At 46.0% G+C, this 23765-nt stretch overlaps 1 protein-coding gene across 4 annotated transcripts in view; it reads left to right on the top strand.

Moving 5' to 3' along the window:
• LOC138793192 (lethal(3)malignant brain tumor-like protein 4) overlaps positions 1-19843 on the top strand; it is a 35924-nt gene extending 16081 nt beyond the window's left edge. For all 4 annotated transcript variants that reach the window (XM_069971579.1, XM_069971578.1, XM_069971580.1 and 1 more), the window contains exons 14-22: positions 977-1087; positions 1167-1281; positions 1950-2049; positions 2144-2311; positions 4059-4160; positions 8356-8411; positions 10553-10719; positions 11489-11551; positions 19260-19843. In XM_069971579.1, the coding sequence (XP_069827680.1) occupies positions 977-1087; positions 1167-1281; positions 1950-2049; positions 2144-2311; positions 4059-4160; positions 8356-8411; positions 10553-10719; positions 11489-11551; positions 19260-19388 (1011 nt within the window). In that variant the 3' untranslated portion in view covers positions 19389-19843. The remainder of the gene's footprint in view (positions 1-976; positions 1088-1166; positions 1282-1949; positions 2050-2143; positions 2312-4058; positions 4161-8355; positions 8412-10552; positions 10720-11488; positions 11552-19259) is intronic.
• Positions 19844-23765: the final 3922 nt, after the last annotated feature.

Below are 23765 nucleotides of genomic sequence, written 5' to 3'. Positions count from 1 at the left end.
TAATTTTATTTTATTATTTTTTGGGGGGTGGGGGGCAGCATTGGACATGTAGGTCTATCCTTCAGTGACCCAGGGGCAGTGTGTATGCGAGTGGTTGACTGGTTCCTTTTCGGGGGGCTGTAAATGGTGGGCTAGGTAGGGGAAAGACCTATTGCCTGTAGTGCTGACTACTCTCCCTCTGGATTCACTGGAAGCACTTACACTCCCTCATTATTTATTGTTGCTGCTCAGTCTATGTCTGTTTGGGACGGGCTTGTTAAAGCTGGCCACCTTTTGACGTAACCTGACTCTGCAAATTGCTGTTTGACGATCCGTAATTTTAACCTGCGCCAAGAACACCTTTTTCTACGTTGGTAACGGACAAGCTTGAACCTAAATGACTATTTCAGACAGTGCTGCCCTTTCTCTTTTTGATTCCCTTTGCGGAGATTCCCTCGAGAGGACTCTGTTCAGGCTCTCGCTCTCAGTTACAGTCTCTTCTGTCCTCTCTCCCTTTGAGTCATTGCTACTACAACCTCCACCACACCTACTTCTGATTTTGCCTTCCATGCTCTCTCTTGATTACTACATCAGTTTGTCTGAACTTCCAAATCTCTTAGGAAGGGGAACAGGGGGTCTCTAAAGAAACGGAATAAGGCCATTTTGTTGATGCCTTAGAATGCCCATGGCCTGCTTTGCTCAGCTGGTACAATCCTACCCTCTTCCATAGGATTTTTTTTCCTCCGGTCCCAGAGGAGGGAAAGAAAACTTCCCCCAAGAGCAGTATTTTTGCATCCAGAGCAGATGAATCGGGGCAAAATTCAGGGAAACTACGTCATACATATACTACATGTCTATCGGACAATGGCAGGTATTGGCATGGTGGATTGGGGAGGATTAACTTTTACCTGGCCAAAATAACCCTTTTAGCTAAAATCTCTTCTGATCATGTCTTTAAACATTTAATTTATACTTTGAGCTTGCTTTCTTGTTTCAGCGTCCCCCACATGGGTTCCAGCCACAGATGAAACTAGAAGCTGTTGACAAAAGAAACCCCTTGTTAATCCGAGTCTGCACGATTGTTGAAAGAGAGGAAAACCGCATCAAGGTAATTTGCATCTAAACTTGCCGTCTCAGAATTCAAGTCTAATGGATATTTGTTGACAATCGATATATTGTTCTTTCAGCTGCACTTTGACGGCTGGAGCTCGCTATACGACTATTGGGTTGATGCAGACAGTCCAGACATTCACCCAGTTGGTTGGTGTGCAAAGACTGGGCACCCTCTGCAATTGCCTCCTGGTAAGAGAAGAATGTTTAACCTATTCCTACATTGCTGGTGATTGAATGTGTTTTACAGTTTTCCCTCATGGTTTCAAGATCTGCTTGAGAACCTTTGTTTATTTCTAAAGGATAATCTCGGTCTATGTGATGATCACCCAGGTACATGGCCGAAAAAGGACAAATAGATTAAACCATGTAGGGTCCCAAAGCCATGTACTTCACTCCCTGACTTGCCTTTTGACTCCAGCGCCATCTTATATCATGTGACGTCACTGATGTCATGGAGATGGAGAATAGGTATACCATAACTCCCAACCTTCCTGTACAAGTGCTCCCTTACAACCTGCCATGGCAGGGCAGAATTTGCTCGCCCACTTCAGTCTGGCCTCGTGCCTTCCGAGTCCACAAATTTGTGCCCAAACTATGAATCTGCTTATAGATTTTGTTTATCTCTAAAATACCCCAAAAATAAGACGTGGTCATTTTTTGGAGAAAAAAAAAATCTTTTTGGAGAAACACAGCACTTTCCTATCTCTGTGGAATGTGTGGTTGTTACCTTTTGCTATTTACTTCAACATAAAAATTTTATTAATAAAGATAAATATCTGGGAAAGTGTTGAAAGCCCTTAAAGTTTTATTTAAAATTTGATAATTTAATATGTTGTGGCAACAATTTTTTCCCCCAGGTGTTGCAGATACATCCCCCGTGCCTGGACAAGGCTGCCCCATTGCTGGATGTAAAGGAATCGGACATGTGCGGGGGCCAAAATATGGTACCCATTATACGTATGTACAAATTTCCTTTGTCAGAGAGAATAATGTACTTGTTAAGTTTCAATGATTTTGTATTTATGTTGCTTTTTTTCTTCTTCTCTTTTAGTGCTGTTGGATGTCCTTACTCAGATGTAAACCTCAACAGAGAGATTTTCTTGCAAGATCGTCTTAGTGGGGAAAGACCATTACCATCATCTCAAAACACATTAAAAACTCGGAGACCTGGGACACCTAACCCTGTTCCTGACCCCCCACCAGATTCTCCACAGTCTAGGTAATTTTAAAGGGAGTGTCTTATTTATTTAAAGGGGTTGGCCATTTTCTAGTAAAATAGATCAGTGTACAGAATTGGTAAGTGTACTATCTCACTGCAGCTCCCTTTGTACCTCATAGAGCTAAAATTAGATTCCCCTCCTCCAGGCTGTGTGCGGTCCTGCTCTGTGGTGATTCTGTCCATAAGATTGACTAGTATAGAGGAGCATGTGACATGCCCTTCCCCCCAGTGTCCACCACTGAGCCTGTTTATACCAAGGAGGACACTGGGGGTGGGGCATGGTCACATACTCCTCCATGTCAGCTCCGCTAATGGACAGACTCGCCACAGAGCAGGACAGCACAGCCTGGAGGAGGGGAGTCTGATTTTAGCTCTGAGGTACACAAGGAGCTGCTGTCAGTACAGTTACTAATACTCTACATAGATCAATTTTACTATAAAGTGGCCAACCCATTTAAAGGGAATTTATTGTCTACATTTTATTTTACTGATTAGAGTCAGATACTAAAAAAATATTCTTTAATTCTAATCAGTTTCAATTTTTTTAACTATAATATATTTCTTTTATTTCACTTTTTGTACATAATTAGGGGGCTGCCTGAGCTGTTTTTAACAGCATTTAGTGACATGCATTACAGCAAGACTCATGGACATATACGACAATAAACAGTCTCTGTCCCCTTGAGATGAATGTGAAACATTACTGAGCGTGCTCTGTGACCTTTGAAGAGGTCATTCCACAGGAAGCTGCTATTGTCTCCTCTATCTACTGGTGTCACATGTCGCTGCAATGCTGTACAGATCTTTTTACCGCAGCCCCCTCTTATATCACCATAGACACAACAGGAAGTCTCAGCTTTGTTTTAGCCCCAGTGGTGAGAATAAAAACTGCAGGATACCAGGATTATTTTATAATGTAGATAGGAATATGGACAATTAGAAGAAATGTCACCAAAAATTCTTAAAAATATTTTGTATAAAAATATTATTTAAGCCAGAGGAACACTGGTAATGCATGAGAACACAAAATGCACAAAAATATCAGCACCATCCATTTTAAATGTCTTCCCTGCTATTAATTCTCTCTGTTTTTACAGTTTAAACACAAATATCTAACTTAAATTTTATGTATATTGGGGGGGGGGGAGGGAGATCAAAGCGGAGATGGAGTGAACAGGTTACACACAGTTTTCTGTGTCTTCAACAAAAAACAGCAGCTGAGAACTGGGGTAAGGGGACTGAAAGATAATAAGTATGGAACAAACTGTTAGTCCCCAGAAGGTGGATGATTTAGCATGTATTTTACCTGACTGGAATGCCCCTTTAACTGCTAGATTCTCTGCAGGGTTTGAAAAGGACTTTCAATTTTTAGCATGTTCTTAAAACGGACAGTAGGTGGAGATGTACGTCTTGTTCACTTGTATTATTTAGTTATGGTTTAGGCAGCATTAAAATGATTCCCTTTATCTATGTAGCTGCCATGTCTAGGCTTCAAACTATTACAACAGAGCTTTTATTAACCACCTTCTAAAGGTAGTATGACAAATTGTCCAGTTTACACTGCAAAGCTGATACGTGAGCTACTGGAAATATAAGACTATTGTTACGACTATATGCCCTCTAGTGGACAACATGCAAACAGCAAGACTTCTGTTATGTGAATGGTAACAAACCAAACCGATTTTACATATGTCATTTTCTGATGATACCTTTACTTAACTTAAGGTGTTTTTTTTTTATAACTTAGGAAGTCTCCAACTCCTTCAGAGGAGCAGTGGGGACGAGGCAACTTGTGGGAGATGGCGGAATGGCTAGAAGATGAAGCGGATACAAAGCCACCAGTTAAAAAGTATGTTTTTACGATTTATTTTTTTTTATACCTGTTTGCAATATAGGGGCAAACACAGCAACTTCTGTAACTACGTAATCATCTGATGAACCATCTGCCAAAGAACAAGCTAAAAACCTCAGTAGGTTAAAGGGAACCAATCTGCATGATTGTGCTGACATGGTTCCCTCCAGCACTGTATACATCTACTGTGCAGCTTGTGGCATGTACTGGTTGCAGCAGTAGCTTTAGTAAGTAGAAAAAAGTTTTATTGTGCCACGCAAGGCCAGAAGAGGGGTGGCAACTTGTCATCTAGGCGGGAGCCACCCATGACTAGTCACAGCTCTCTACCTGTTGGTGGCCTCTCTGCCTGTCAATCATACCCCGCACTGTGTGCCGACAGGCAGGGAACAGTGACTAGTCACGGGTTGCTCCCCACCCAGGTGACTAGTTCCCGCCCCTCTTCCAGTATTGCACGGCAGAATAAAACGTCTTTTTCTGCTTACTAAAGCTACTGCTGCAGCCGCGGGCGGTACGTGCCGTAGATCTATACGTGCTGGGGGAAACCATATCTGCACAGCCTTGCTGAACTTGTCCAGTCATACTGGACAAGAGCTCAATCTTCAATACTCATCTAAATAGTAATAGAGTATGCAATTACTGGAGAAAACTCACTTTATTTATAAGTGTTACTCCCACAAAAAAAATCCCCCTTCCATTTGTAATTGTCGTGGCATAAAAGGTGATAGTATGTTTGGTTTTTTTTTAAACACTTGAGCACTTTGCACTAGTAGTTCTCGCTTTAGTTTGGCTTTTATGTTCACCACTTGGTCACTGATGAAGCTTTTTGAATCCCACAATGTCTGCTGTGTGGACAGGATTTTATTTTTTCTGTTCATTCCTATGAGATATTAAACGTCCCATATAGATAAATTAAGAGTGATTTTCAGTTCACACAATAGATGCCATGGGACCTAAGTCCTATGTTTTTGCCAGAACAAAGGGCTAAATTAAACCCCTTAAAGAATCCCAGTACTAGTGCTGCTGTAGGAAAGGGAGTAAAGAAGTTCAAAATGTTCCACTTTTTGTAACATGTTTAAAGTGTAGGCCCAGTTTTGCTAAGATTTGACTCTTCCTTTAATTAGGATTCTGCATTTAACTATATGATTTATTACTTTTCTGTAACTACCGTATAGGGATGCACGATGCACCGAAATATCGATACTACTATCGATATTTCGGTCAGAAAAACGGTTCGATACCAGGATTTCCTGGTATCGATATTTCATGTTAATCTGCATAATAGTGCAGATTAACATAAAGTATGGTGCAGAGAACACGGCCGGCAGCTACCTGAGCGCCGGCCGTGTTCTCTGTGTGCTGCCCCCTGCCCCCTGGTGTCCCCTCCTCCGCCCGCGAGCTCTCCGCTCCCGGCGGCGCCAAATTTAAATAGCCGGCACACAGCGATCGCTAGTGCCGGCTATTTGCAGGGGTCCTCAACTGGTGGACCGCGGTCCGAACCCGGACCGCGGAGGCCAGCTGTCCGGACCCCTGGTCAGACCTCCTAACCGCCCCGGATCCGGTCTGTCCCGGGGCGGTTAGGAGGTCCCGCTCCCCACCGCACTGCCTCCCGCCCCATAGGCGTACTGTCCTTAGATGTCAGTACGCCTGTGGGGCTGGGGGCAGTGTCGGTCCGGCCCCCGGCTGATACGCGCTCTCTGGGGATGTCCCGGGGATTCCCCAGCAGAGCGCGCACCACAGACCTCAGTGTACGCTGCCGGCCTGTCCTTCCCGGAAGTGCAGGCCGGCGGCGTACGCTGAGGTCACTGATGCGCGCTCTGCTGGGGAATCCCCGGGACATCCCTACAGAGCGCGTATCAGCTGGGGGCCGGACCGACGGGAAGAGAAGAAGACAGCCGCAGTGGGGAACGAGGTGCTAGGTGAGTTGTTTTTGTTATTTTTTTTTCTGTCTGGGGGGCATCTACAAGGGGAGAGTGCACAGGTGGACTATATACTACAGGGGGGACCTCACAGGGGGCTATATACTACTGAGGGGGCTATATACTACTGGGGGGAGTGCACAGGGGGCTATATACTACAGGGGGGACCTCACAGGGGGTTATATACTACAGGGGGGACCTCACAGGGGGCTATATACTACTGAGGGGGCTATATACTACTGGGGGGAGCGCACAGGGGGTTATATACTACAGGGGGGACCTCACAGGGGCTATATACTACAGGGGGAAAGCACAAGGGGGGCTATATACTACTGGGGGGAGAGCACAGGGGCGCTATATACTACTGGGGGGAGCTCACAGGGGGCTATATACTACAGGGGGACAGCGCATGGGGCTATATACTACAGGGGGAGCTCACAGGGGGCTATATACTACAGGGGGGAGCTCACAGGGGGGCTATATACTACTTGGGGGGAGCTCACAGGGGGCTATATACTACAGGAGGGGGAGAGCACAGGGGGGCTATATACTACTGGGGGGAGCTCACAGGGGGCTATATACTACTGGGGGACAGCGCACAGGGGGCTATATACGACAGGGGGAGAGCGCACAGGGGGGCTATATACTACGGGGGGGAGCGCACAGGGGGCTATATTCTACAGGGGGAGAGCGCACGGGGAGGCTATATACTACTGGGGGGAGCTCACAGGGGGCTATATACTACAGGGGGAGAGCGCACAGGGGGGCTATATACTACTGGGGGAGCAACAGGGGGCTATATACTACTGAAGGAGAGCGCACAGGGGGGGCTATACACTACTGGGGGAGCAACAGGGGGGCTATATACTACCAGGGCAGTCACTCCCTTTGTACCTTATATCAAAGGCTTGGTGAGAGAGAAAAAAATGCCAATTTTCCCGCTAATAAGCAGCAATTCTGTATATAAATAGTTGAACGTTTGTGACAAAGTAACAAAACATGTTCCCTACTGATGTTCAGCTCGGACCTTCACCTGACAATAGACCCCGGTAAGTGGACCTTCACTAAAAGTTGTTGAGTACCCCTGCCCTAAAGGGTAGATGCCGCTGTCATAACCGACAGCGGCATTTAACCCCTGCAGAGCCGCTCCATATGCAGCACGAGTCTGCTGCATATGGATCGGCCCCTCACTGCTAATGACTGCGGCCCGCAATCCCGCGGGCGGCAGTCATTCAACCATTCCAAATACGGGACCCGCCGGTGCTGCGGCAGCGGTCCCTTACACCAGCCAGTTCCCCAACCTCCGGGTCCACAATCCTGTCGCCGCCTCTCCATTCCCGCGGGGCCCACCGATACAGTGGCACAACAACTCCCAGAATACCTTCTTGTGGGGAGTTGTTGTTCACAAGGAGGCATGCTGGGAGTTGTTGTGCCAGGAGGCTGCTAATGCATTACAACTCCCAGCAGCATACCTCCTTATGCACTACATCCCTCAGCATACCTCTTTGTGCACGAGGAGGCATGCTGGGAGTTGTAGTGCACAAGAATGTATGCTGCACAGAGTTGTGTCAGGAGCTGCACAACTGCAATTCCCAGCATACCTCCTTGTGCACTACAACTCCCAGCATACCTTCTTGTGGGGAGTTGCAAAGCACAAGGAATTATGCTGGAAGTTGTTGTTCACCAGGAGTTATGCTGGGAGGTGTAGTGCACAAGGAGGTATGCTGGGAGTTACAGTTGCGCGGCAGCAGCCTTTCAAAACATCCCAGCATACCTTCTTATGCACTACAACTCCTAGCATACCTCCCTGTGCACTACAGCTCCCCACAAGAAGGTATTCTGGGAGTTGTTGTGCACAGGGAGGTATGTTTGAGGTTAGAGGGGAATAAAAAATGTAAAAAAAAGTGTTTTAAAATAAAACAAAAAATAAAGGTTCTAATAATCCCCCCTTTTCCCTTTTTTTCAAAAAAAAGTAAAAAAAAAAAGAACATACATGTATCAGAGCATACATCCATTACATGTGAATTGTCCGAACTATAAAATGTAACAAAGTGATCAAGAAGTCACATAAATAAAAATGTTGTGCATGGGGGGAACATATCTGTAGTCAGGGAAAAGGGAAATTATATTTGTATTTTTACGTGTTTTTTTTCTCAAACTTTTTATTAGTATCGAATTGGTATTGAGTATCGAAATCCGAAAGCTGGTATCGGTATCGAACTCAAAATTTTGGTATTGTGACATCCCTACTACCGTATAACTTTTTTTCTCTCTAGAGGTGCACACACTTATATCCGTCTGCAGCTGATTAAACAAGAGACAGATGGTACAGGTATGTATCTTTTTTTGTATATATAGTATAAGTCTTATGGCCTTCTTACTTGGAGAGATTATAGAACAGGCCAATATCTTCCAGTCTAGTAAGGCCAGAAATTAGTCGAAGAAAGGACATACACTCATTTGTCAGCTGATCATATTGTTGTGTCCTGTCGAAAATAAAAATTTGGCCACACATTGCTGTATGAAATAGGTGATGTGCAGCTGACGAATGATAGAAGTATGATAGGAAATCATATCCTATTATAAGCAATAGGGATTGCCTTTCATAGTTCTCTAGGGGTGAAACAAATTAGCATATTTTTGTGCAAAATGTCGAAGACTTTTTTGCTTACATAGGTTAGGGCTGTTTACCCTTTAAGTGTATGCCTGATACTCTGCTAAATATCAAACATTTGTCTCCTGTCCTATGGAGAGATTAAAGTAGAAGTCCATCGATTTCCAAAATGCGGCAGGGGGGAAATTGATTACAAATACAGACTTAACTCTCCCTGTGCACACAGTGAGCGGCAGGACTGGCCTTGGGACCCCCCGCTGGGCTCCGGGATCTCCAGCGCTGACACGTCACAACCCAGCTGATGGACTGGCTGCTCAGTCAGTCAGTCACTGACTGGGGTAGTCTCTGCGGTGTTTTGGTTGATCTCCCTGAGGTCAACCAGCGTCCTTTTGCATGCACCTACTAGTCATTGCTCCCACTAGCCAGAAACCTACTCCACACTGATGAGGGGCAAAAACCCCGAAACAGCTGTCTGTGGATGGATACCTTGCTGAGGTGGTCTCCTTAACTGGAGAACGCCTTTGGCTTGGTTGTTCCTTCCCGGAGGGAAGGTCTGGCTAGTTCACTGACGTCGAGACATGTGATGGTGTCTCTGCAGTGTTCTTTTGCATATTTGATTTCCCAGGGGGCAATGTTCTAGAATACACTGACGTTGAGACACGTGATGGTGTCTCTGCGGTGTTTTGGTTGATCTCCCTGAGGTCAACCAGCGTCCTTTTGCATGCACCTACTAGTCATTGCTCCCACTAGCCAGAAACCTACTCCACACTGATGAGGGGCAAAAACCCCGAAACAGCTGTCTGTGGATGGATACCTTGCTGAGGTGGTCTCCTTAACTGGAGAACGCCTTTGGCTTGGTTGTTCCTTCCCGGAGGGAAGGTCTGGCTAGTTCACTGACGTCGAGACATGTGATGGTGTCTCTGCAGTGTTCTTTTGCATAACTGACTGGGGTAGGACACCAGTTGGCTATGCAGCCAGTCCATCACCCTGGACAGTGATCACAACCCGACGGGGGTCACCGTGGGCACTGGGAGAGGTAAGTTCCTAATTGCAATCTATTTTCCCCCCTGCCCCTGCTGGCTGTCAGATTTTAGAAATCGCCAGACTTCTCCTTTAGCATTCCTAGGATTGCTCATTCACGCGATAATCAGCCCTTGTAAAAGGGCCAGCGATCAGCCAACGAGCGAGCAAAAATGTTATCTTTTGTCCGGCCTAAGCAGGACATATGCGGCCACTCTGTTAATTTCGCCTTGTCAATGCACTGATCAACATTTGTGACCGCACATCGGGCCGTGATAAAGGGCCTTAAAGCTCAGCTATTCCTTCAAAAAATACAATATCAGCTTCGGGCCCTATTAAGGGAGCAGCTTTCTGCCGAATGAGGCAGATATAACCCCTGGTAATAGGCAGTGATCAGCTGAGGAACTGATCATCGGACTTAAAGGACACGGCTGATAACAGCAAGGGCCGCACAGACATAACTGATGATCAGACCCCAGAATGAAAGACAAATTTTCGTTCCTTTAGGACTATACCCAGAGAATATAGAGGCAAAAATGATAGATGGAGAGGTTGCCAGACCTAAATGTTTAAATCTGGCCCCAAACATTACTGAAGGTCAGCACTTTGCGACTCCACCTCGCAGTCCTGTCAGGATGGTGACGTCTTGGTGGTGCAAAGCTTCTGGCACCAGCTAGAACCACATCAACTCCCTGAGCACGGTGACTGGGAAGAAGGGACAAAAGAGGTGCTGCTTAGGATAGGATATTGGCAAATTGTATCAGTTTCTGTTTTACACAGATTGCTAAATCTTGGCCGTTAAGTGTTTAACTAATTTTGAATTGTATTATTTTCTTCAGATTGTGAGCTGAGTTTGGAGCAAGCCCTTCATCAGTCAGTATTCATGACATCCCTGTCTTCTGATCCTGGTCATCGCATTCATCTTTGCTGGGAAAAGCAATGCCACCTGCTTCCTGAGGTGTCCACGTATACTGCCAAAACTGTCAGCAAGTGGAATGCTGAAGAAGTAAGGTTATATATTATAAGGGCACTTTCATATGCCAGGGGTTGGTCCATGGAGCAGATGAGGATTGGGCAAACAAGGGTTAATCACTGAAAAGCTTGTGGTTTTAAGTTTTTAATGTGCATTTTGACCATTTGGAAATAACTTACATGATTACATACTTTTAATTATGTTAATTCTGTTAAACACAACAATCGCCCTATTTCTCTTTTTTTTCTCCCCTCTTCTAACTTTCCCAGAAGTTTGCCATATTGGAGATACATGCTTCCTTCCCGTATGGGTGCAGTAGGGTGTGTGGTATGCTTTAAATCCACAATGAATGGGAGTTAAAGGAGTATTCTGCTCAAAAATTATTTAATATATTGTCGCTCATGGGGATAACATAAACAACATATTCTTACCTCTCTGCATCCCCGGCGTCTTACTACTTTATCTACAGGCCCCCGGCTCAGTGATCCTGACTCCACTTACGAGACGGACTCATCTGGGGGTGACGGACCGCTCAGCCAATCACTGGCCCTAGTGCAGTCACGTCTGCTGTAGCAGCCTTTGTGAAAGCAGAAAGATCTTATAAGTTTGGATAGTCACGTAAAACTAGTAAATTTTTATATAATGAAGAGTTGATTTAGATATTTCCTGGTGTTATGTTGCCTTTCAATTTTTGGCAAATAGGAGTATGAGTGGGAGTACATTGTAGCTGAATGTAAATGCCACAGAACAGTATGCAAGGGCATTTTGAGTCTTACCAATTTTATGTTCCCTTATTTTGCAGGTTGCTGAGTTTGTCCAGCAGCTACCAGGTTGTATGGAACAAGCCTCAGTCTTCAGAGAAGAGGTGTGATATTTCACTAGGAATGAGTAATACTCCTCCACTCTTGTATAGCATACATTCATGGGTATGGGAGTATACAAGGAATGATAGCTGCCCACTCAATCTTCACTATGGAAATCATTGCGATGCTCAGAAGTGCCCTAGGGGAACTACAAATCAATAAAAAATGTCATCCCATAAAAAAGTTTAAATCACCCCTTTCTCGTGCGTCTTATTGGGGGACACAGATACCATGGGGTATAGGCTGCTGCCACTAGGAGGCGCTGACACTAAGAGAAACAAAGGAAGTGACTCCTCCTGAGCAGGATATACCCGCCCACAGGCACTGAGCTAAACCAGTTTAGCTTAGTGTCAGTAGGAGGCAGACACAGGTCTGGGTTCTCCAGACCAGTTTCTTCCTTTATGTTTAGTTAGTTGGTTTTTCTTTTTCCTTCTAGGTCCTATGGATTCTTGGGCACGGTGGGTTATCTAAAACTCACCCTGATCCCCCCACTATGCGACCAGGGAACAGACCATAAATGTAAATGGGCTGTGACCCCTCGGTCGCCACCGGCCGGCAACGTGACACCAGGGCCCCAGATCAGTCTGACTATCTGGTCGCCTTTCTGCGGACTCTGTATCCGCACAGCCCCTTCCCGCCTCGCCCCCCAAAGCTTGGCGCGTTAAGGTGAGGCACCCACCGGCTGAAGACGACAATGGTGAGTATGTGCTCCTATATAGGTGAGTATATTCCCCCTGCCCTCCCTCCCAGGCCGCCATTTTACTCCACATAGGCAGCTCTCCCTCTCCAGTCACTTGCAGCCCTCCCCAGGCAGATACTCCTCTCCCCTCAGTCGGTAGCAGGCCAGCCCTCTCCACCATTTTATTTTTATTAGTGTCTCTCTCTCTGGGTGCCACTGTGAGGGATGTTCCTCCCCTGACTGGGTGCTGCGCAGGCCGCAGCTTCCCGCACTTTTCCTTTTCATGTGGCTCTAGAGACCATACTAAAGGATGCTCCTCCCCTTTTCCCTAAGCCCCACCCCTTACCGGGTGCCGCGGCATCCTGCCCTTTTTTCCCTATATTGTGGCTCTCCAGAGTACACACAGGGCTACCTCCGCCCCCTCCTGATATGCCCCGCCCCTTTTCGGGCGCTGCGCGGCCCTCTTCATTACTTCTCATTATGTTTGGCTCTCACTGGAGCCTGCTCTGGGGATGCCCCGCCTTCTCAGGTAAGCCCCGCCCCTTCCGGGTGCCGCGCGGCCCGGAGAATTGCGCCTTTTTTCTTAACTGTGGAGCCTGCACTGGAATGCTCCGCCCCCTCCCGGCAGGCCCCGCCCCCTTCGGGAGTCGGGTGGGCCTCAGCATCCCACCTTAATCTTACCTGTGGCTCTCCGTGGAGCCTTCACAGTAAGATGCTCCGCCCTCTCCCGGTAGGCCCCGCCCCTTTTCGGGTGCAGCGCGGACCGTGGCATTCCCCCTTTTGGCTCTCTCCAGAGCCTGCACTGAGGGATGCTGCTTCCCCCTCCCCCTGCCATGTGTGTGTGTGCGGTCTCCTGATGGAGCTACCACACACACTACCCTTCTATTCCAGCAGCTTGGGACACTTGATGCATCTCTCCTGCCACCTACTGGTGGAAGTGGTTATTACACCATTACATATATGAGAATGGCTTGCATCATGTTTTATTATGGCCAATGTTCCATATAATGTTCCAGCAACCCTTGGTCTGCAGATCCAGCATTTTTGGTGCTGGTTGACACCTCTGTGTCAGATTTTATATATATAAGATTACGTTAATACTTATATACAGACACTCTGGTTCCCCTCCAACCACATACGCACAGACATATTCCCCATCACCATACAGTGTTTCTGTGCCCTCAGTGAGATCCTCTGCTACATGGTGTCACGAGAAGTTCATGGAACCAGACACGTTACCCGCTATCCAGGCGGTGTATCTGTGCTCTGAGCAGAACCCTCTGCTACATGGTGTCACGAGAAGTACATGGAACCAGACACGTTACCCGCTATCCAGGCGGTGTATCTGTACTCTGAGAACTCTCTGCTACATGGTGTCACGAGATGTTCATGGAACCAGACACATTACCCGCTATCAGGTGGCGTATCTGTGCTCTGAGAACCCTCTGCTACATGGTGTCACGAGAAGTACATGGAATCAGACACGTTACCCGCTATCCAGGTGGTGTATCTGTGCTCTGAGCAGAACCCTCTGCTACACGGTGTCACGAGCAGGACACGGAACCAGACATGTTACCTGTTTCCAAACAGTGTATCTGTGTTCTGAGCAGAACCCTCTGCTACACAGTGTCACGGTAAGTACACGGAACCAGACACGTTACCTGTTTCCAGACAGTGTATCTGTGCTCTGAGCAGAACCCTCTGCTACACAGTGTCATGGTAAGTACACAGAACCAGACACGTTACCTGTTTCCAGACAGTGTATCTGTGCTCTGAGCAGAACCCTCTGCTACACAGTGTCATGGTAAGTACACAGAACCAGACACGTTACCTGTTTCCAGACAGTGTATCTGGGCTCTGAGCAGAACCCTCTGCTACACAGTGTCATGGTAAGTACACAGAACCAGACACGTTACCTGTTTCCAGACAGTGTATCTGTGCTCTGAGCAGAACCCTCTGCTACACAGTGTCATGGTAAGTACACAGAACCAGACACGTTACCTGTTTCCAGACAGTGTATCTGTGCTCTGAGCAGAACCCTCTGCTACACAGTATCATGGTAAGTACACGGAACCAGACATGTTACCTGTTTCCAGACAGTGTATCTGTGCCCTGAGCAGAACCCTCTGCTACACAGTGTCACGGTATGTACATGGAACCAGACACGTTACTCGTTGACAAACTATCTCTGAGCAGAACCCTCTGCTACATGGTTTCACAAGCAGGACATGAGACCAGACACATTACCGTTCCTAAGGGGACTACTGTGTTCTTGAGGCAGAATCCTTTGCTAAATGATGTCGCAAGCAGGACATGGAACCAGACACATTACCTATTACTATGCTGTGTTCCTGTGCTCTCACAACAGAACCGTCTGCTACATGGTTTGTTAGACAGGTTATGGGACCAGACTCATCACCCATTGCCAGTCCTTGTTCCGGTGTTACTCAGAGCTTCCAGTCCTGTCACTCACATCACCCATTAGCGGGCGGTGCTTCAGACCTGCCTCTCATCTTCATGACATAGATTCCTTTACTACATGATGTCACAGACATAGAACTGGACATGTTACCCCCTCCCAGGTGGTGGTACAAGGTTATTCAGACCTCTCCCCTCTGCTGCATGATATGGCTCCAACTACATTACCTGTAGTTCGGTGTGCACAGATTGTGGTATTCTGTTACACGATGTAATACACCACCTTCAGGTTTGCTCACTATCCTGGTGATGCTGGGCAGTTCTCGTATCCAGTCCTCATTTACATAGGGACACAGTCCTGATCTCTTCCCTGCTCCCAGGGCACACACTGTAGGCTTCTGTTTACAGGTCTGACCAGGCACGTTACCTGTTTCCAGTCCAGGTATTTGTATCTCTTGAATGCTGGTCTTCTGTTACTTACTGCTTGCAGCTACTCTGCTCGTGTTACCCTGTATATTACCTTTCATCCTCGTAGGACTTCCATGATCTGTGCCTGTCACTTCAGGGGATCATCATGGGGTAACTTGTTACTACACCATGTTGTCTTCTATATGTTTCCACTAACAAGTCTCATTACCTGCTCTCAGGCAGCGTAACCTTGTTGTATTCCTCTTGGGCTGTATCCTTTCTAAAGCCCAAGCATCCTGCTACGTGTCCCACTACACGAGGTACAGAACCCCTCGCTTTACCTGCCCCTGGACTGTTGGACTCTCATACTCTGGTCCTCTGAGTGGCCGGCAGCATACAGATCCGGTCACTATTTCATCCTGGTACTGTCAGGGTAGTTCTTCTGTCCTTTGTCTGGGCATAACTACCATGTTCTGGCATTTGTCTCGCTGGCTGTTCCCCAGTAGTATGGCTTGAATTGCTTAGGCCGTCCCCTCTTTGATCTGGATGAAGTGAGGCCTCTCTGCTCCTCAGGTAAAACAGTAAAGGGTTTCTTCTACCCCTGGTGTATGTAGGACATCAATTGCCTACATGTCTATCACAGTGCTACTTTAGGACTTCTCCTTCTGCATCTGCCTATGGCCAACATGGCAAGTATTTAGTCTTCTCTCTTAGGCAGCTGCAGTGTCACAGGGTGAGGATTTCATGTTTACTGCCTGCACTGTTTCTCTACCATCCTAAGCATAGGTGTATGGTCTCTTCGTGGTCTAGCTTTTCCAGGTGTCCTTGCTTGGCCATATGGACTATGAAGCATTGCTCTCAGTTCAGGGTTTTGCAGTGCTCCCGCTTACACCATTACTCCTTCTCCCTGGCTTAATGCACTGTTGTGCATGACCCCCCCATCCTGGGTTTGGTTTTTTACCACTCAGTCAGAAAATCTTCAAGCAGCCCTTCCCTCCTCCAGGAGGATGGAATATTTAGTATAAGTATCCTCCTGAGGACTGCTATTCCGTAATAGCTTCTTCCGACAGGCAGGTGTGGGTTTCCGACCCTCACTGGCCTCTATGAGCACTCCTGCTTGAATTCCTTGTCCTTGGTCTTGTTGTTGACTGGCCATCCCCCTCCCTTATGTTGTCTCCCATGTGGATTCCTTGAGAACTTAATCCCTTAAGGGTTTCCTCTCCTTGGAAACAGGGTTGTTCACTGGCCCATTCTGGCAGGACTTACATTTGCTGTTCTGCTCTTACCAAGCAACGTCTCTGCTCACCCTTTGAGGCGTTGGTTTCTGGATCTAGTTTACATATGGACTCTAGTCTATGTATTACCTGTTGTGCCCATTGTCCTGTGACAACTCCCATGCCCATCAGCCTTACCTTGACCTCCCTTGACAGTTTTCTTCTGGGACTCCAGGCTCTCGAGTACCTCTAGGCTTCCTTGGAGCGGAGTGTTTTATATGATCAACCTCCTTTCTAAGGCTCTAACAGCCCATGGAGTTGTTTTTTCCCCGGCTTACCGGCTTTCCTCTGCTCCTCTTTTCTGCCGGGCACTGCGGGGTACCAGGTACTACTGTACTCCTTCCAGGTCAACTTACACAGGATTCTGATCTTGTTTTTCCTTCCTTCCCTGGACTGCATTATGCTTGGACAGCTTGATTCTTCTTATTAACATGTGTTTCTCAGATGGGATAACTCATGTCATAGGCCATGGCTTCTCTTGTGCTCAAGTTTTGTCTTCTCAGTGAAGACTGTACTCCTAGGCCCATGGAGCTTCCAGCCTGGCCATTCTTCCCAGCTCCATAGTCAAGGACGCAGCTTCTCCTGCATCTCATGTGGCACCTTCTATGAGAGACGCTCAGTCCTCTCTCTCCTTTATTTGTCGCCTTAGACCTCTATGTGCCATGAAACATTTTCCAGTCTCTCCCGTCATGGTTGTATTTGCCTTTTATTCTATTCTACCTCAGAGTAAGTCCCTGCCGCCTGTGGTCACCCACTTGGCTGGGCGTCTGCTTTTTTTCCCCACATCTAGCTTACTAGTTCTGTTGGACTCGATGTTACATCATGTTGCTGGCTTCCAGGACGGACACAACCCACTCTGTCTGCCGTGCAGCACGTTGCTCCAGGGACTAGACATTTTTTCCTTTGCTGCGGACCTGTAGGGGTTTTCTCTGATGCATTCAGCATCATCCCTTGCTCTATTCCTAGTTGATGGTTGTGTTGGTGCTATTCTGTGCCTTCTCACCAAGCGCTTTTGTCTAGCGGTTATCTTTCCCACCCCATGGACTGCTTTTGGACGTCCCATGGTATCTGTGTCCCCCAATAAGACGCACGAGAAAAGAGGATTTTTTACTCACCGTAAAATCTCTTTCTCGTAGTCTTCATTGGGGGACACAGCACCCACCCATTTTCTTTTGGGGTTTTTCCTCGGTATGGTAGTTTTCTCCGTTTTTGGTGTTATTCCTACTTTACCTGTTCTTGACTTCTCCTACTGCTCTTGTACAAACTGGTTTAGCTCAGTGCCTGTGGGCGGGTATATCCTGCTCAGGAGGAGTCACTTCCTTTGTTTCTCTTAGTGTCAGCGCCTCCTAGTGGCAGCAGCCTATACCCCATGGTATCTGTGTCCCCCAATGAAGACTACGAGAAAGAGATTTTACGGTGAGTAAAAAATCCTCTTTTTCCCATTTTATAAATAAAAAATAAACATATTTGCTATCTCTGCATGTGAAATCCCCCAAACTACTAAATGATGGCATTCCTGATCTCACTCGTAAGCACAAAAAAAGCCAAAGTGCAAAATTGCTGATTTTTGGTCACATATTTAGAAAATTTTAAATAAAAGCGATCAAAAAGCTGCATATACGCAATTAAGGTACCAATAGAAAGTACAGATCATGGTGCAAAAATTGACACCTCACAAAGACCAAAGGATAAAAACGTAATAAGGATGGGAATAGAGCAATAAAAAGGTTTTCATCCAATATAAGTTGCCTATCATTATCGTACTGACTTAAGGAACATAGATAACATAGTATGTTTTACTATAGGATGAATGGCATAAACACACAACCCTCTTAACGATTTTTTTTATAAAAGTATTTTTTCAATTTCACCTCACAAAATTAAGTCTGTCATTGTTGCAAAGTACAATTGGTGTCACAAAAAATAAGGGCTCATCTGGTGAAACAATGCAAGCGCTGTGGCCTTTTAAACCCGAGGAGGAAAAAGACAAAGGCACAAAAATGGAAATTGGCTCCGTCCTCAAGGGGTTAGTTAGAAAAAGGCTCATGCACAAAACTTGCTGGGCATCGTACGGCAACCTTACCACCCAGTGTGGATCGCATACTCCTTAACACTAAAAAATGGTTTACATCAACTACATGAACTGTAAGAGATAATGCTTTCCCGTAGAAGTCAACAAATGATATGACCTGTGCAGGGAGTAGGAGGGGCTGAACTGCATCCATCCCCTATTGCGAATGGTGGCTTGTGTGTAGGCTTATAATAGAGGTGTTACTTTCATTGTAATCCTGACCCTGATGACTGATTACCGAAGTGATCACCAAAAATTATAAATGTATAATATATGTCATGTATGTTTTACCATTAAGGTGTGATTTAAAGAGAATCTGTCACTAGGTTTATTCTGCCCTAAATGAGGGCAGCATAGACTAGTGATATAAATGCTGAACAGATTGGTGTATTACTTACATCATTCTGTTCAGCCGCTCTCCTAATATGCAGGAGAATAGGATTCTTGCCACACCCTTTCCCCACCCTCCAGACTGCCTATATACAGCATGGGTGATTACTGCCAATCAGCAGCTGGTGGGTGGAGTTTTCTGGTGCTCATGAATATCCAGGACTACTGGGCTCATGCACATAATGGAGAGGACTGCTTATTGTCCATGTTATTCAGGAGAATCTCTCTGGATCAGCTGCACAGAACAATGTAAGTGATACATCATTCTGTTCAGCTTCTCTGTCACTAGTTTATGCTTCTCTGAGATTGGACAGTAGAAATGTACTGACAGTCTCTTTAAGCAGTAGATCATTTTCTCATGACAATTCCCTAAAATAATTACATAGGGTCACCCTTGCAGGCTTATATTGATAACACTTCTTCTAACACCATTTTCATGTCCCCTATTTTTCCCTCTCTTTTCCCCACAGCAAATAGACGGTGAGGCCTTTCTCCTGCTTACGCAGACAGATTTGGTGAAGATCTTGGGACTCAAATTAGGACCTGCTCTAAAAATCTACAATTCTATTCTTATGTTCCATAATTTGGCTCAAGACTAATGAGATTTAAAGAAAAGCAAAGGCAGAACAACAAGGAGGAAATAAAAGAAGAACAACATGTCAGAAACTGAACTCTTCTGAGTCCCATCCTGATGGGGTATGACGTACAGGAATACCTTGTTTAAAGAATATATTACCTTTTGTTTAAAGAATATATTAACTTTTTTTATAGAAGACTTCAACAGTCCTGAACTAAAAAATCCGCCATGGTGTTTGTATATTGCGTTTTGTTTGCTCCATTGCTGTGATACCTGCTTCATGAGTCGGCAGAGTATGCATCCTCTAACACTGAAGAGCAGGATACACTTTGCTGCTGCTGTGGTGCCTTACTGCTTTTATTCCTAGTGATCTGTCCACTAGGGGTTAATGGTAGATTTTTTTTTGTTGTTGTTTTCTCATGAAAGAAATAAGTGATTTCTAAGTTTGGTATATCTGTAATAAACTGAAGAATTTAAGTGATTGTCAAGGTCCAAAAAACCATTTACCCAATACTCTGTTAGGGAACTTGAAACTGATAGAGGATGGAGGGGGCTCCTGTTCGGGACTATAGATGATCCTCACTATCACTGATAACTGACAAAGGCGGGTCCTTACTACGTTTTTGCAATCCGTCTTTTTCAAAAAGCGGATGGAAAAAACGGATGCATTTGTGTGCATCCGTTTTTCCATCGACTTCCATTATAAAAAGAACGGATCAAGACTGACACAAAAATGAGGTCCACTACGTTTGTGTATGTAAAAAAAAATTGGATAAAGAAAACTGATTGCAAAAACATACTGTGAACCCAGCCAAATGCTGCATCTTGTATCTGATTATATCTGAGGCGCAACACGCTGTTTACTGTTCAGGAACCCTTCTAGTAATAAGGGGTTAGCTATAGTCAACAAGCCTGTCAACCTTGTTATAGTTTAAAGCGCAACTATAAAATATTTTGACCATTCAGTTTTAGTTAGCTTAGGTCATGATAAGAATTTTTCCAATATACATTAATAACCTAAAATGAACAGTTTTTTAAATACATAAGGCTGACTATGCCCTTACAGCCCTCTCTGGCTCTGACTTATTTCTGCATTCCTGCTGGACACGCCCCCTCCCTGCAGATCCGTCCTGAGTGTACGGACTGTGACAGGAGGAACAGATAACAGTCCTGACACAGAGAGAAACATAAACAAAACCTCCTCCCCCCTCCTAGCAGCACGTTCTCCCCCCTCCCCCCCTCCTAGCAGCATGTTCTCCCCCCTCCCCCCCTCCTAGCAGCACGTTCTCCCCCCTCCTAGCAGCACGTTCTCCCCCCTCCCCTCACAGGTGACTAAGCAGAGCTGAGGGTGTTGTGTGTGAGGAGCAGCGCAGGGGAAGAGCTGGAGCTGACATTATCCTACAGTGTAATGAGAGCAGATGACTGTATCTAATCCCACTGTGTGTGATACCATCGGCTGGGGCTCTGAATCTAATCTTACATTGTGATACTGTATGTTGGGGCTGTATCTAATCCTGCTATGTGTGATACATCTGCTAAGGTGCTGCTCAGTGTATGGAGGGACGCAGCCAGGGAGATGAGGGATAGGCCACGCCCACTTTCTGTCAGCCAGGGAGATGAGGGAGAGGCCACACCCACATTCTCTCAGCCAGAAGAAAAATTCATTTATTCCTCTGAGCCAAACAACTGGGGATATCTCAGCGAGCGTACACACTATCAACGCAGTTTAGGGCTCTTTTTAAAGGGTAACACGTGGGCTTTTTATTTGAGGAATTTCATTTTTTGGCTACTGAAATTATAGTTACGCTTTAAAGCAAGCAGAAGCTAATACAAGGCTAATGGCTAACTCCTATTTAATCAATATAAGCCGGAATCAAAAGTGGATGCAAATAATTCCTGGGGTTGGCTAATGTAAAATAGTTGCCAAATCTGCAATGAGTGAATGAAGACTAAATCTGAAGGATAAATCCCATACCCTTAAAAAAAAACCCAGAAAGGTAAAGGAGGGTGCCCTGTAGCGCTGCTCCCGAGTCCTGTTGATAGACGTTGGCTGCCTGCAGCCCTTCCATCTGGAATGTCACGTGCCTGGCTGAGCAATTGCCCACTCAGCCAATTGGTGACAGGGGCGGACAGCACCACAAGCACTGTTTGGCGAGCAGGTAATCTCTCAGCTGGGCCATAATGTTGAAGGGACCCTTTGTGTTTTCTAATTATTTAAAAATAGTCCATATGATAATTTTATTGTTATTATCCTTTTACTTGCATAGCTTCAACTGCTTCCGCAGCACTTCACATAGTTTGTCCCCATGCCTATTGGAGACACAATCTAAATTTACCTGTCTGTATCTTTTGGGTGTGAGAGGAAGCCGGGGTACCTGGACGAAACCCATGCAAACACGGGACATACGAACTTTGTTACCCGTAATGGGATTTGAACCCAGGACCCCAGCACTCTTGGCAACAGTGCGTAGTTTTTTTTTGTTTTTTTTTCCAAGCTATGTTTTAAAGGGGTATTCCCCCAAAATTATTTTTGCATGAATATGTTGCCCACCCCTAGCTTTCCACCTTTTTAATATAAAGTTTCTACTGATTCTGCCCAGTTTTGCTGTTATCTAGAGGCATTCACCCCCACTGACAGCTGCCGCTGCAAACCACTGTCCCCCTCTCTGAAAGCAGCCCACCACCACCACACTGTGTAACCCCATTTCCCCCGCAAGTGACCCGGTGCTGGCCACCCGACCCCCCTGCAGCTGGGTGGCCGCCTGCTAACAGGCCATGATGGGAGTTTTAGTTCTGCAACCTGAGGGCATCCAGGTTGCAGAACTACTACTCCCATCATGCCCTGCTGACAGGTAATGATGGGAGATGTAGTTCTTTAACCTGGGTGGCTACAGGTTGCAGAACTACAAATCCCATCAAGACCTGTCATCAGGGCATGATGGGAGTAGTAGTTCTGCAACCTGGATGCCCTCAGATGGCAAAACTACTCCCATCATGCCCTGCTGACAGGTAATGATGGGAGATGTAGTTCTGCAACCTGGATAGCCATCCAGGTTGCAGAACTACATATCCCATCATGTCCTTTTGGCAGGTCCCAGGAGGGAGCACTGTGTAGTTCCCCGGCCAGCACCATCTTGTATACATATATGTTTTTTTAGAAAAACTTTTTCTCGGTAACGGCAGCAGCTAGAATGACGGGAGACTGCTCAAAATACTCAGGGGGACTTGGTGAGTAAGAACAGCTAGGTTTGGGAGAATTTCATTTTTTGGCTCTTTGGGGTAAATAAATTTCACTGAATAAGCCGGCTTAAAAGGGGTATTCCCCCCAAGATGAATCCGCTAGTTCTCTTTTGCGTAGCAATGCCAAACATCTGTATATTGTGAAACCTATGATATTGTTATTGTGCCAATAACTATCAACGGCCTCAGTTAAACTTTTAATGTATCTTTCTTCCTGAGCTTTAGACGCAGCTTCTATAGATGTTATAATTATCCAGGATTATTACAGAAAATTATTAGTAAATGCACAAAGCAGAAATTTTTGCATACCTGTAATTTTGCTTTACACAAAGTCAAAGGCAGCACAGACGTTTACATGTGCTGCCTGTAGATGAAGTGTAAAAGAAGAACAAACTAAAATTGGGTTAGATGCAAGGATGCTTTACAGATAGCATGAGACAAGACTGGTGGTAGCGCTCACCTCGTCTTCTCAGAATAAGCTGTTTTCCAGATGTCCCAAACAATCGGAAAGGGGATTCATCAGAGAAAGGTACTTTCCCCCAGTCCTCAGCAGTCCACTCCCTGTACCTTTTGCAGAATATCAGTCTGTCCCTGATGTTTTTTTCTGGAGAGAAGTGGCTTCTTTGCTGCCCTCCATGAGACCAGGCCTTGCTCCAAGAGTCTCCGCCTCACAGTGCGTGCAGATGCACTCACACCTGCCTGCTGCCATTCCTGAGCACGCTCTGCACTGCTGGTAGCCCGATCCTGCAGCTGAAACACTTTTAAGAGACGATCTTGGCGCTTGCTGGTTTATCTTGGGCGCCCTGGAGCCTTTTTGGCAACAATGAAACCTCTCTCCTTGAAGTTCTTGATGATGAGATAGATTGTTGACTGAGGTGCAATCTTTCTAGCTGCAATACTCTTCCCTGTTAGCAGAGCTGTGGAGTCGGTAAGCTGCAGCTCCAACTCCGACTCCTGAATTTTATCAGGACCGACTCCGACTCCTGCTCCTTCATAAATGGTCGGTCAGATACCAGGGGAGTTATTTATCACACTGGCTCAGCAGCTTCTCCCTAATGTCCTACATGATCCTGGGGCGACTTCTGAGTGAATAAAGGAATACTGTATATATAGCAGATTCTCCTGTGTGTGCAGTGGATGCAGCCAGTCTCCAGCCTCT

The sequence above is a fragment of the Dendropsophus ebraccatus genome, chromosome 5 (assembly GCF_027789765.1).
Source record: "Dendropsophus ebraccatus isolate aDenEbr1 chromosome 5, aDenEbr1.pat, whole genome shotgun sequence".
Taxonomy (NCBI): Eukaryota; Metazoa; Chordata; class Amphibia; order Anura; family Hylidae; genus Dendropsophus; species Dendropsophus ebraccatus.
The sequence above is the reverse complement of the archived record's forward strand: the minus strand, read 5'-3'. Positions and strand labels throughout refer to the sequence as shown.